General features: G+C 43.0%; 1 protein-coding gene and 1 pseudogene across 1 annotated transcript in view; both read right to left on the reverse strand.

Moving 5' to 3' along the window:
- The window catches only part of LOC132589611 (cytosolic phospholipase A2 epsilon-like), a 106,481-nt gene extending 92,047 nt beyond the window's left edge, over positions 1-14,434 (reverse strand). The window contains exons 1-2 of the mRNA XM_060262360.1: positions 14,326-14,434; positions 13,935-13,970 (exon numbers count right to left, since the gene is read on the reverse strand). Of these exons, the coding sequence (XP_060118343.1) occupies positions 13,935-13,970; positions 14,326-14,352 (63 nt within the window). The 5' untranslated portion in view covers positions 14,353-14,434. The remainder of the gene's footprint in view (positions 1-13,934; positions 13,971-14,325) is intronic.
- LOC132589148 (AN1-type zinc finger protein 1-like) lies at positions 6,024-7,085 on the reverse strand (annotated as a pseudogene).
- Positions 14,435-14,642: the final 208 nt, after the last annotated feature.

Below are 14,642 nucleotides of genomic sequence, written 5' to 3' on the forward strand. Positions count from 1 at the left end.
CCTGATTAACATTTAACAGTTCAGGCCTGCTGTGTTCAACCAGACCAGGGGCTCAGTCCTTTCTGACTTCTATAGTCCTTTGAAGGTGAACACACTTGCAGCTCTGCGCATGCTTTTGTAATAAAAGCTTGAGGGCAGTTTAGGCCCTCCAATAACTCTCAGAAGATTCATAAAACATCCATTACAAACATTCACAGCAGCAATCAAAATACAAACTGGTAGCCAATTAACATAAGTATAAGGAATTCTCATACCTAGAATATCAAATATGTAGGTTTACAAAATCTGGAGTCCTTTAGGCCTCCCAATAACTCTGGGGAAGTTGCACTTTTTCTTCCTTTTATGGAATACCCCTGCTCTTTAGATCCCCTAGCGGACTCAGGGTTACACTTGCATGAAGAAACAGCACCCCACACACTGTCTTTTCTGTTTTCTCTTCTCGGTCACTTCTCTGTTTTCTTCACTTCTCACTTCCCTCTGTAGCCCCCTTGTCCCATGCCATGGCCCCCTATTTATGCAATTTTTACCTGTGGCCCCCTTGGAATATCATGAGACCCCCTTGGGGGCCATATGGCCCCAGGATGAGAATCACTGCAGTACACCACCTAAATATGTAACAGGCTACTGACATAATACAGGCTTGGTGCGATCTGGCCACATTAGGGTTGCCAAGTCCAATTCAAGAAATATCTGGGGACTTTGGGGGTGGAGACAGGAAACTTTGGGGGTGGAGACAGGAGCAAGGTTGTGAAAAGCACAACTGAACTCCAAAGGGAGTTCTAGCCATCACATTTAAAGGGACTGCACACCTTTTAAATGCCTTACCTCAATTGGAAATAATGAAGGATAGTGGCACCTTCTTTGGGGGCTCATAGAATTAGACCCCCTGGTCCAATCCTTTTGAAACTTGGAGGGTATTTAGGGGAGAGGCACTGGATGCTATGTGCAAATTTTCGTGCTTCTACCTCAAAAAACAGCCTCCCAGAGTCCCACAAACCCACATATAAATTATCCATTCTACCCTGTGGGAATCAGTTTCCACAGGGAATAATGGAGGGCCCAACAGACATTTTCCTCCCCCCCCCCTGCTTTCTGATGACCCCAAAGTGGGAGGAGGGTCTCCAAACTGGGGGATCCCCTAGGCTGCATCTCTAATTACACTGTTTTATTTTTTAATGGGAAATTTTGATCAGGCATCCCACCCTGAACCACCCTGAATACTACGCGCTTGTCCATGGTTGCAGCATCTCCTTTTTTTTCTTTCACCCCTGCACATAAGTCTGTATCCAAAGCTCCAGCTCTGTTTTGACAGCTCCGCAATTCCTCTGCCAAGTACTCCACCCCCTCTTAGCCTCCTTCCCTTCACTTTTCATCCTTGGAATACCTGGGGGGTTAAAGTGCAGAGCATGTGAAAGTAGTCCCACTGACTTCAGTACATTTACCCTTGTGTCGATCATGGGATACTCTTCAACAGCAACTCTGACACAGAAATGGGAGAGGGGTTGGGGGGTTGTTGCTCAAGAACAACTCCCCCAGCAACTCCCAGTCCAGAATGACTCCTTGGCCACAGTGACTGACAATGCCAGGGGGTGATTATGTGCCTATGTGCACATTGCTACCTGATCTATTTACTTTATGTATTTTATTGAATTTATATCCCAGCCTTCCCATGGGCAGGCTCAGAGCAGGTTCCATCACTTATGTATGACAATAAAAACACAACATTAAAATTCCACATTAAAACATCCAGAAATCCAGCAACCACAGTTTATGCCTTGACAGATACTGTTACAGTTGATCAGTTGGGGCCCTGGGGCCTAGGGAAGGCCTAATAACAAGGAGACACTCAGTGCCTCAACTGAAGGCCTGGAGGAAGAGCTCTGTTTTGCAGACCCTGCGGAACTTTAGTAGATCCCACAGGGAGGCAGAAACAGAAGAGAAAGTTTAACTTCCCAAATGGTTTGACATGAGGAGCATATTGCAAAAAACATAAAGACCAACAATAAAAATTTCTTCAAATATATTAGAAGTAGGAAACCAGCCAGGGAAGCAGTGGGGCCCTTGGATGACCATGGGGTAAAAGGATTACTGAAGGAGGATAGGGAAATGGCTGAGAAGCTGAATGCATTTTTTGCCTCCGTCTTCACCGTGGAAGATGAGAAGTGTTTGCCCGCCCCAGAACCACTAATATTGGAAGGGGTGTTGAAAGACCTAAGTCAGATTGAGGTGACAAAAGAGGAGGTCCTACAACTGATAGACAAATTAAAAACTAATAAGTCACCGGGTCCGGATGGCATACATCCGAGAGTTCTGAAAGAACTCAAAGTTGAACTTGTGGATCTTCTAACAAAAATCTGTAATCTTTCATTGAAATCTGCCTCTGTTCCTGAGGACTGGAAGGTAGCAAATGTCACCCCCATCTTTAAAAAGGGTTCCAGAGGAGATCCAGGAAATTACAGGCCAGTCAGTCTGACTTCAATACCGGGAAAGTTGGTAGAAACCATTATCAAGGACAGAATGAGTAGGCACATTGATGAACACGGGTTATTGAGGAAGACTCAGCATGGGTCCTGTAAGGGAAGATCTTGCCTCACTAACCTGTTACATTTCTTTGAGGGGGTAAACAAACTTGTGGACAAAGGAGACCCGATAGATGTTGTTTACCTTGACTTCCAGAAAGCTTTTGATAAAGTTCCTCATCAAAGGCTCCTTAGAAAGCTTGAGAGTCATGGAGTAAAAGGACAGGTCCTCTTGTGGATCAAAAACTGGCTGAGTAATAGGAAGCAGAGAGTGAGTATAAATGGGCAGTCTTCGCAGTGGAGGACGGTAAGCAGTGGGGTGCCGCAGGGCTCGGTACTGGGTCCCATGCTCTTTAACTTGTTCATAAATGATTTAGAGTTGGGAGTGAGCAGTGAAGTGGCCAAATTTGCGGATGACACTAAATTGTTCAGGGTGGTGAGAACCAGAGAGGATTGTGAGGAACTCCAAAGGGATCTGTTGAGGCTGGGTGAGTGGGCGTCAACGTGGCAGATGCGGTTCAATGTGGCCAAGTGCAAAGTAATGCACATTGGGGCCAAGAATCCCAGCTACAAATACAAGTTGATGGGGTGTGAACTGGCAGAGACTGACCAAGAGAGAGATCTTGGGGTCGTGGTAGATAATTCACTGAAAATGTCAAGACAGTGTGCGTTTGCAATAAAAAAGGCCAACGCCATGCTGGGAATTATTAGGAAGGGAACTGAAAACAAATCAGCCAGTATCATAATGCCCCTGTATAAATCGATGGTGCGGTCTCATTTGGAGTACTGTGTGCAGTTCTGGTCACCGCACCTCAAAAAGGATATTATAGCATTGGAGAAAGTTCAGAAAAGGGCAACTAGAATGATTAAAGGGCTGGAACACCTTCCCTATGAAGAAAGGTTGAAACGCTTAGGGCTCTTTAGCTTGGAGAAACGTCGACTGAGGGGTGGCATGATAGAGGTTTACAAGATAATTCATGGGATGGAGAAAGTAGAGAAAGAAGTACTTTTCTCCCTTTCTCACAATACGAGAACTTGTGGGCATTCGATGAAATTGTTGAGCAGACAGGTTAAAACGGATAAAAGGAAGTACTTCTTCACCCAAAGGGTGATTAACATGTGGAATTCACTGCCACAGGAGGTGGTGGCGGCCACAAGCATGGCCACCTTCAAGAGGGGGTTAGATAAAAATATGGAGCAGAGGTCCATCAGTGGCTATTAGCCACAGTGTGTATGTGTGTGTGTGTGTGTGTGTGTGTATATATATATATATATATATATATATATATATATATATATATATATATATATATATATATATATATATATATATTGGCCGCTGTGTGACACAGAATGTTGGACTGGATGGGCCATTGGCCTGATCTAACATGGCTTCTCTTATGTTCTTATGTTCTTATGATTTCTCAAGAGGGGAGTTCAGACAACTGGAAATGTGGGGTGAAAGCTGGCATCCATAAAGACAGGACTGTCTCCAGTGTCCATTAACTCCACAGTCAAAGAACAAGTTAGTGACAACTGGAGCATGGTAGGCAGGCAGATGTTACTCTCTGACCGTGCTTTTTAAATCTGTAAGGGTACCTCAAAGATATTGGATCAAACTGCTTATGTAACTGCAGTCCTAGGCTTAGGAGCTCAGGATGGTATGGTTGTTCTGCCATCCTTCATTCCATCCTTACAATTTAGTGAGCTAAGTTAGGTTAGGCTGACAGAGAGAGAAACTGGCTCAAAGCTGCCCAGAAAGTTGCCAAGGAAGATATGAGCCCAGGTTTCCTCAGTTCATTTGACACTCTAACTACTATACACTTCATGAGCTGGAGCTACGGTTGCCAACTGGCAGTTGATGCCCAGCAAGAGACTGGGCAGGGTGGGGACATGGGGGTGGCATTGCAGCAACACCATGACATCACTTCAGGAGCCTGAAAGTAATGTCATTGTGTCAGCATGACACTCTAGGATTCTCCTGAAGTTCTATGTTATTCCTGCTATCATGAGAGACTTCCTGCTGGCAGGTCCTGACACCTCCACTGCTATTCAGTTGTTTCTCAAGTAAATATGGGATCTTGATTTATTAATTTATTTTATTAGCATTGTAAATTGTGTTGTTGTTTTTTTTCCATAGACAAAATTACAACTATGTACTTTATTTCAAACCAAAGATAGCTGGTGCCCTCTGATATCAAAGGACTCAATAGTTCTAGCAGGATATGGTTATACTGTGCATTGTACTGAAATACAATACTGCATGTTCCAGAAGTTTGCAACTAAAATAACTGACAAAGATATTGTAAAATGCAAAGCTTTCCTAGATGTATAGTTCATGGGGTTTTTTCTCCAGTGGCTTTCCAGACTTCATGAGCACCTGCTTTGTGGAGTTCCCCAAATCATCTGGCTGTCAGCTATGTGGAATAGGATGCTGGACAAGATGACGTTTTTAGTCTAATACAGGACAGTGGTCTTTCAGTTCTTGCATCATGAGTGTAGAGCAGATTCCAAAAACACTATTATACTGATTAAAAAACCCACAAAACTCCAAATGCTGTTCTGATATAAAATTTAAGTACTGAAATCATGAACCACGTACCAGTTCAAAGACCCAGTCTCCCCTAAAGCTTGTCCTTAAAACAAAAGTGCCTGTGGTCAACAAGCTTATGTTAATCAGCTTTCCTTCTTTAGGTAATTCCATAAAATCAGGGTCACCACAGAAAATTCTCTGCTGTATACTGTAACAGACACTGCATTGGTAGAAAGTTGAGAAGGTTTTCATACACTAACTTTGTTATGCAAGGCATATGCTTGCAAACACTTGGTGGGCATAAAAACAGTTTTTACAACTTCCATTTTTCTTAGCTCTGAGAAACAACTACTGGTAGCTTTGAAATAAGAAGATGGAATGAAAGAACATATGCTCCCTCTCAAACTGCATCTTGTGATACAGTGAAGTGCTTCAGAGGCTGTGCACATGGTGCTATGCCTAGTGATCAGGAAGACAACACAGGAGCAGTAGATGTAAGGTGGTGAAGACAAAGTGTCTTTGTATCACCACATATTTCCTCGTTTGATTACATCATCTTAGTTTCTGAGTAAATTTTCAGTCACCAAGATCTGTGTTAAGAAAATGCCAAGGTCTTCTGCAACACGGACAAAAGAAATTATGGTGACAACAAAGTGTAACCTTTTCACAAACCAACTTGTACCTGCACATTTGCTTCTCTGTAGAGTTAAGAATCGAAGTAATGTTTCTACTCTCGTTTGGATGCTTTTCCTATAAGCTCATCAAAAGCTAGCTTCTGCATTTATGGTGAATTGTATGTTCTTATGAGGCAGCACAGATCACCGGTGGGGTTTTCAGAGTATCCAATGTCAACTTTGGTGAGGGGAGCTTTGACTCTTGAAATCTTATAATCCGTAATTCTTGGTTCATCTCTAAGGTGATACTGGGCTTGAATCTAGCTCTTCTAGCGCAGACCAATACAGCTGCCCTGATTGTCAAATCAGACTCAATATTTTTCAATGGAGACAGTTCATGCTTTAGGTCAAGAAGCATCAAGGGACAAACACGTGCAAGTTATTCAGATCCTTGTCCTACTGTAGAATGAAGTAAGCTATATTCTAATATATCTACTTCTAAAACCGATTCCTGTCAATAAACCACCTCCCCTTATGCCACACAGCTTTAAACAGTCCAAAACCTTGTTTTGTACTGAATCTGATTATTACATATCAAGAGCTCCTTGTAATTATTCTACATATGAATTTGTATCTTCTAAAAACTGAGATTCATTATCAAGATATTCCAAGATAACATTTCCACCATTATAGAGTGGGCATTCTTTGTAGCTTATCCAAGATGCCAAGGTATGGTCCAAAGGCATAGCTCCTCCAGAAGCTGGGTGGCAAAGTCTTAATTTCTTGGCAGTGCTTTTCTTGTTGTCATTTTTAAGATTTGCTAAGGAAGCTGCTGAATCAATTATTTTGCCAATGCTCCATTTACTACAAAAGAACATGGGCTTGCTTTTCTCCTTGTCTCCTTTTGGTAAAAATACTTGGAAGTAGATTCTCTGTCAGTGACAAGGACTTATCACCACATGCATGCATTTTTAGTTTCATTATGGACACTTTTGCTGCTGTTTCAGCATTCTTGGCTGCTTTGCATCTTTGCATCACTGTGGTTTCTTTCTTAGAATCTACAATATTTTTAACAAGTTGTTGGATGACAGCCATGCGAGGCTTAGGGGATTCCAGTTTCTCACATTCATGATCTGACTGATGATGATGATGCCTTAAGCAAAACTGTTTTTCGCAAAATGAGCATAGTACTGGTACAAGTTCTTTCCCATCACAACCTCTGTATGAGCACAAGAAAGATTTGTGATGATCTGGTTTCACTTTCTCACTTTTCAGATTTACCTCAGAGCAACCATGAGCAGACCAGCTTCTGTGCTGAAGACAGAAAACTTGGGAGCAGCCATCACATACAAAAGGTAAAAAATCCAGGTGCTGGCAGTGTTTTAGCCCACAGTGCTGCGCAATCTCCAATTCCACCATGTTTTGCCGTGTTTTTAATTGTAGGAATGTTTCTTTATGTGTGACTGTTGTAGTATCTTTTGTACATACACGGCTGTTAATAAATAAATCTATCTGGGAGCACAGCTGCCAAATAAAAAAACAAAATTGCACAACAGCAATCAAGAATACAGCTCAGGTTCAGTGATAATTTGTACTGAGGAAGCAAAATAAAGATTTGTCTAGTTTCCAATAACAAACCTGAAATAAATCTATGTCTTGAATGTCTGTTATGTCTTGAATGTCAGTCTTAATGTTACAACACAGCGAACGCTACAGAGGCAACCAGTGGAAGCCCACGGGTCCCCGGATGTAGCTCGCTAATACGCTCCGCCAATCAAGATTTGTGGTGGGAAGTTTAACTGGCCAGGATTGGACCTGGCCAGACGGAGGGTTGTTCCGGGGTATGTATATAATCGGGACCCAACCCGCGTGTCTACCTCTTGTGATGTACTCGCCAATAAAGTATGTTGCCTTCAACACGTCTCGTCACTCAGTACATTACACTCTCTATCAATCGGATGGCGGGTGGAAATGGAAATTGGCATTGCAGCAATGCCATGACAGCATTGCCACAACATGGATTTTCTCACCATTATTCCTCCTCTATTCCTCCCACCATTTCAACTGAGCAGTGCTGGAAGTCAGGGATTGCCAGCAGATCTCCCACTATAGCGGGAAACTTAGCAGACTACCTGGGGCTCACATACTTGATGAACTGCATCAAGATCTATTATAAGTGCACCATTGTCAAAGGCATGCTCTGCTACACTCTGGGCTCAGGTTCTTCAGTGACTGCCCCAGGGCTTTGGAAAGTATTCTCAAACACAACTGAGAGGCTCCGATCCTCCTGGCTTTCCAGTAAGACAGTAAGAGATATTCTGAATACCTCTGAAGGCTGCCTGAGTGTAGGAAAAGCAGGAATACCCTTCTGATGGGAGCATAAGGAGGTTTTTTTAGTTTGTTTTAATGAGAATGTACAGGGTCATGGCTGAGATCACAGGCAGTACTCTCATGGAGGCATCATTTTGTGTGTTCTCATGTTGAGGTTGTAACTAGGGATGGACATGAATCAGTCCACAGACCTAATTTTTCCATGGACTGGGCCCAGTCTAGGGTCCATGATCCCAGTCTGTGCCATTCTGCCAACACAAACCTCCCACAATCCTTCCATAAGGTTCGTGTCAGCAGGGCTTGCAAAAGCCATTTAAAGGGAATGCATTTTGTATTGGGAACGGATTTTGTAAAGCTGCACAGCATGCAAGTGAAGGCTGAGCAGTGATTTCACGCACCTGGGTAGGTGAAGTTGCTGCTCAGCCTTCACAAGCCCACCGAGCAATGACTTCACCCACCACAACTGGGTTCATTAAATGTGGAGGTTTGTGGTCTGGGGTCCATAAACCCCATGGACCTTGAACCTCTGCATTCCCTTTTTTTCCTGGACCATGCCCATCCCTAGTTGTAACACATTACTGCATGATCACAGTGATCCTTTTTGAGCAAGCTGTAATCTCTCCGGTAGCAGAGATTTGTGAACGCATGTGTTGATCCATGAATGAATTCAGTTTACTGTGGCTCCAGTAAAAGCAGCATTGAGAGAAGACTGATGAAGAGTTACTCCTACGAAATCATAAATAATCCAGGAAATACGGTCTTTGTTCTCTCTAAGAGAAGTTGCACAGAATGACGCTCCCAACTCCACCCGAGGTCCGGACTGCAAAAAGCAGCAGAAGGCAATGCCTCTAAGACCTTCACAAGGAAAACGGACTGGGAGAGCGATGAGAGGGTGTGCGTTCTAATGGCTGCATATATTGTTTTATATTGCACTAAATGCTTATTTACACACTTTATGTGTGAGAGTAATAATTCAACCGGTGCAGTTTTGAATTTTGCCATGATTTGTGTAAGGCTCTGGTTCAATCCCTACTTGAGAGAGCAGCTGCCAGTCAGTAAATCGGTGATCTCCAATGTGCTGCCTATGGACACCATAGCACCCACTCACCAGTGGGTCTTCTAGTGCCCATTTGCTTCTTCCCAAAGTATCTCTTATCCAAAGCAAATACCCATAGCTAGCTTTTCTCCACCTTACTGGAGCAGGAAGAAGTTCAGAAGAGCACAGGAGGCATCACCATGTCTGCAGGTAGCGCCCAACCAGAAACAACTGCCTATCATAGGAGGATGCTTGGCTTAGAACAGAATTTTGTGATTGACCCAAATACTGCATGGCAGCCATTTTTTGATGCTACCAACATGCTGTCCTCAAAATTCCAACATACTCACAGGCTCAACAAGATTGGTGGGGGGAGCCCTCTGGAGTAGACTGTACAACTCTAAATTAACCAATAGTCTTGTGGTGATATTTACTGCTTGTATTTATATAATACATTTGCACCTGTTGGTTTACTCTGCTTCTCAGCATTGCTAACTGCTTCCTGTAACAACCTAACAATCCTTCTCAGTGTTTTACCCTTGAGAAAAATAAGTAAAAAGGTGTGTTTCAAGCTATGAACATCTACTTTTCACAATTACAATGTGTTATGAAAAGCTGGTCCTATATACAGAAAAATTTCAGGACGGGACTGAAATAGCTACTTGTTGTGAAGTACTGTTGCCTGCTCAGAGGAATATTAGGCAATGCTTTTGAGTTATGTGTTTGCCTATGTAAACATAACCTAAATGTAAATATAACCTGTGAAATATTTAGATTTCTCAAACCTGAAATTCAGTGAAAGCGGCTTTGTTTCTCTTTTATAGAACTCTGGATAGGAATCTTAGAAATTTCAGTTTATTCCATTAGATAGGGTAGAAGTGCCACACAATCTGTTGCTGTACTGTGCAATTGCAATGCCTTTTACAAGTTTTTCCTTATTTTCATGATGGCCTTTTAACCTTTTCAGGAATAATAATTGATAATTACTCATGGTTTAGTTAAACCCTTTATTTAGTTTAACTAAATCATGAGTAATTATCTCTTTGGAAAACATATGGTTTTCATTCTGAACTTGGTATAAATGAGCAGATTCCTTATTCTTCTCAGCCTAGGATGCTGAGCTCTGCAAAAGGATTCTTTTCCTGCCATGCAGTCTTGTGATTTATAATGGTGTATGTATTGCTTAATTTAGCCAAAGATGTTTTAATCTCCGCAGAACTGCATTAAAGCAATGCCACTTCACACATGGGTCTGTTTCCATCACACACCTATTTCGCACTAAGGCTTGTTCTGGGTGGAGAGACCTTTTGCTCCCAGTGCTTCTCTTGGTTTTCGCACAAGCTGCCCCAGAGCTGTGTGTTGGTGCGCTGCTTTTCCACAGCAAGTGAGATCCTCTTACAAGCGGTTTCTGCTTGCTGCGGAAAAGCGACGCGCCAACTCACAGCTCCCAGGCAGCTTGTGCGAAAACCAAGAGAAGTGCTGGGGGCAAAAGGGCTCTCCACCTGGAACAAACCTAGTGTGAAATCAATCACAGTCTGTCTTAGCATTAGGCAGTTTCATATGCCCATCCTACTGCTGAAGACAAGATCATTAGGAGCAGAATGAGGTGGAAGAGTGGTAGAATTGACTATATATATTTTTAATTTTTAATTTATATCACGCCCTCCCTGCCGAAGTAGGCTCAGGGCGGCTCACATAACATAATATAACATAAATACAGCATTACAGTAATAGATAATAAACAAACAAAATACCCCGATTTAAAGTATTACATTAGTTAAGCATTAAAACATCAGTAAAACAATTTAAAACACAGATTAATTTGGTGCTACAAATACCACATAGCTTGCATAGTGATGATATAATACTTCCACATTAAAAAGCCAGCTGTAAGAGGATGGTCTCACAGGCCCGGCGGAACTGGTCAAGGTCCCACAAGGCCCGTACCTCTTCTGGTAGCTGGTTTCACCAGCGGGGTGCTGTAACCGAGAAGGCCCTCTCTCCTGTTGTTTTCAATTTGACCTCCTTCGGCCCAGGGATTGTCAGCAGGTTTTGCAAGCTAGATCAAAGCACTCTCTGGGGAACATATGGGGAGAGATGGTCCCTAAGGTAGACAGGTCCTCAGCCATATAGGGCTTTAAAGGTAGTAGCCAGCACCTTGTAACGAATCCGGTACACGATTGGCAGCCAGTGCAGTTCCCGCAGCCTAGGCTGTATGTGCTCCCACTTAGGGAGTCCCATTAACAATCTGGCTGCTGCGTTCTGCACTAGCTGCAGTTTCCGGGTTCGGCACAGGGGCAGCCCCATGTAGAGGGCATTACAGTAGTCTAATCTCAAGGTGACCGTTGCATGGATCACTGTTGCCAGGTCATCGCGCTCCAGGAAGGGAGCCAACTGCCTTGCCCATCTCAGATGAAAAAAGGTGGATTTAGCAGTAGCCGTTATCTGGGCCTCCATTGACAAGGAAGGCTCCAGTAGCACCCCCAGGCTCTTGACCCTGAGCACTGTTTTCAGTGGCGCACCATCAAAGACCGGTAGGGGAATTTCCCTTTCTAGACCACCATGGCCCGGGCACAGGACCTCTGTCTTCATTGGATTCAGCTTCAACCCACTCAGCCTGAGCCATCCTGCCACAGCTTGCAGCGCCTGGCCCAGATTTTCTGGATCATCTCCAGGCCAGTCGTCCATCAGTAGATAGAGCTGGGTGTCATCAGCATATTGATGGCAACCCAGTCCATACCTCCGGGCAATCTGGGCAAGGAGGCGCATGTAGATGTTAAACAACATTGGGGAGATGCTTTAGATGCTAATCCTGTTGTGATTACAACAGTACAAAACTGGCACTCTAGAAATTGTGTGGGATACCACCTTAGTCTCTGATCTGTCAATTTTCTCCCATTTATGTTCACTTGAACAGTACAGTATATTCTATCACCTCAAGACACACATTACATCCTCATTCTGCTTAAGGTTTAGACCATGCTGAAAGTCTCACCCTCCTGGGCCACAGCTCAGATATGCCTCCTTGGAGGTATGTCCATTGAAACATTATGCCACTGAGCCCTGGTTGGCTGACTTAGATAAGATTATGATGTTAGAACAAGATGGTAGAACAAGACAGGCTATTATAATAGAACAAGACATGCTGTTATGTCAGTGATATATTGTTTCATTCTGGTGCCTTCAGATCAGACCATTTGAATCTGCCTTGTATACTTTTTCCAGGGTTGCCAGGTCCAACTCAAGAAATATCTGGGGACTTTGGAAATGGAGCCAGGAGACTTTGGGGGTGGACTCAGGAGCAAGATTGTGACAAGCACAATTGAACTCTGATCTTGTGGAAGGAAATTCTGGCCATCACATTTAAAGGGACTGTGCACCTTTTAAATGCCTTCCCTTCAATGGAAATAATGGCGGATGGGGGCACCTTCTTTTGGGACTCTTAGAATTGGACACCCTGGTCCAATCTTTTTCAAACTGGGCGGGGGGGGGGTGTTTAGGAGATGCACCAGATGCTATGCTGAAAATGTGGTGCCTCTGTCTCAAAAAACAGCCTCCCCAGAGCCACTGACTGATTCTCCATTATATCCTATGGGGACCAGTCTCCTGCTTTCTGGCATGAAGGGGAGATCCTTCAAACCAGGGGATCCCCTGCCCCCACCTGGGGATTGGCAATCCTAACTTTTTCTCCTATTTGGAGTGGGGAAGAAACTCACAGTAGGAAACACATAAATTTCCTTGCTTCATCAACAACTGACTTTTAGAAGCCCTGAGTTGAACTAGTTGGGTGCTATATCTCATAACAGATTAGCAGATCCTACTCAGTGATATGGTCATGGGGTCACAATCATGTTACAAAATTCTCACAATCATATTTCATGTTCTGTGCAAAATAGAGAACTGCCACTTCTCTTTCTAATTAACTGTTTGGCAGTACTTTATAATTCTGAACTGATTCTTAAACTCTTCAACGCAATAAAAACTGCTTAACCTCAATTATTCCTGCATATTCTCAATATCTATATCTTTATCATTATATATCTATCTATATATTAATAAGTATTAATTTCCTCACATCCACTCTGATTTCTATGAAACACAATGAAACAAGCTTAGAAAGACACAGTGGAAAAGAAGTAAAGTTGCCAGCCTCCAGGTGGAGGGGAGTCTGGCGTTTTCCTGGAATTACAACTGATCTCCAGACTATAGAGATAAATTCCACTTGAGAAAATCGCAGCTTTGGAGGGTGAACTCTGTGGCACTGCATCCCTGTTGAGCTCCTTCCCCTCCCCAACTCCAGCTTCCCTGGGTTCCACCCCCAAATCTCTAGGGGTTTCTGAACTCTAAGAAGGGAGGGGAAATCAAAATGAAAACATAGAGATCATCATAGTGCTTAAGGACAGGGTTACAGTGACAAATAAGGATCAATGGACCAAAATACCACTAAGGATTTATCAATAAAGGACCTATGGAATTTGGAATTACAGCTGTAGATGGAATTCTCCATTCTATCTGAACCTGGCAGTATCTGACAGCCCTTCTTCTACATCTCTAAGATACCAATTGCCACCATTAAAGTCAACATTAGAACAGACTACAGCCAAGAATCCTGCCAGCATGTCTGGACCCAGCTCCAGCTGGGCAGACCAGAACCTCCTAGCTACCAACTGCCACCAGCAAAGCCAGAGGGAAAGAATGAGGGAGCCTTGCACCCTTCCTTTGTGCCAGAATCAGCTCTAGCAACCCACTCCTCCTGGCTACCAACTAACTGCAAATACTATGGCCCATGACAGAAAAGATAGTGGTCCAGCTTACTCAACCCTCCATAAAACACACACAGTATATTTTCAGTTATATTTTAAATTTACATTTGTAGTGATTTAAAGCTATTTTGTACATACCCGTCTTGCCAGATGTTCTGGATTGTTAGTCAGGCCCTGAAGAAAGAAAGAAAAATAGATGTAAAGTAGCTACTAGATGCTAATATAAATTCCACAGCTACAGACATATTTATCTTTACTGAAATGTTCAAATATTCCATATGTCTTTTACTAGGTTAAATTTGTTTTAGCTCTGAGGCCTCATATGCCACAAGAATAAAAAGGTGCCTACATATCATGCTCTTTTTTTAGAAAGCTCCAAACAATAGGCAACTCTTCCAGCTCCAGTATTTCTGAACACCAAATTCTACCCAACAGTCTCCCTGCATTTAAAGACGCCTATAAAGAGCTTCTAAATTGAATATTCACAACTTCAAACTATGTTGCTTAGATGGGGAGAAGATTTTCTTACCTCAGATGAACTTGAATTTGCTCCCATAGTGGTTTCTGCTGCATAAAAGCCAGTTGCTTGAAGTGATACAACTCACAGCTGACAGTGCCTCCTGACTGAAGTAGACAAGTAGGTGTTTTGGGATATGACTCATGACTCCACCTCTCTCTGAATTCCAAAACTTAAATATTCCCTTCCCCATGTTTCTTAAGTCTATCAAAGCAAGTCATATGAGTTAATTGAAGTGGAGGACGTTTATGTCACTGATTTAAGTAGTTAGGCTACTATGACTGTATATATTGGTCAATGGAAAGCTTCCTTTTGACTATTCTGTTTGG

The sequence above is a fragment of the Heteronotia binoei genome, chromosome 21, assembly GCF_032191835.1.
Source record: "Heteronotia binoei isolate CCM8104 ecotype False Entrance Well chromosome 21, APGP_CSIRO_Hbin_v1, whole genome shotgun sequence".
In the NCBI taxonomy this organism is placed as follows: Eukaryota; Metazoa; Chordata; class Lepidosauria; order Squamata; family Gekkonidae; genus Heteronotia; species Heteronotia binoei.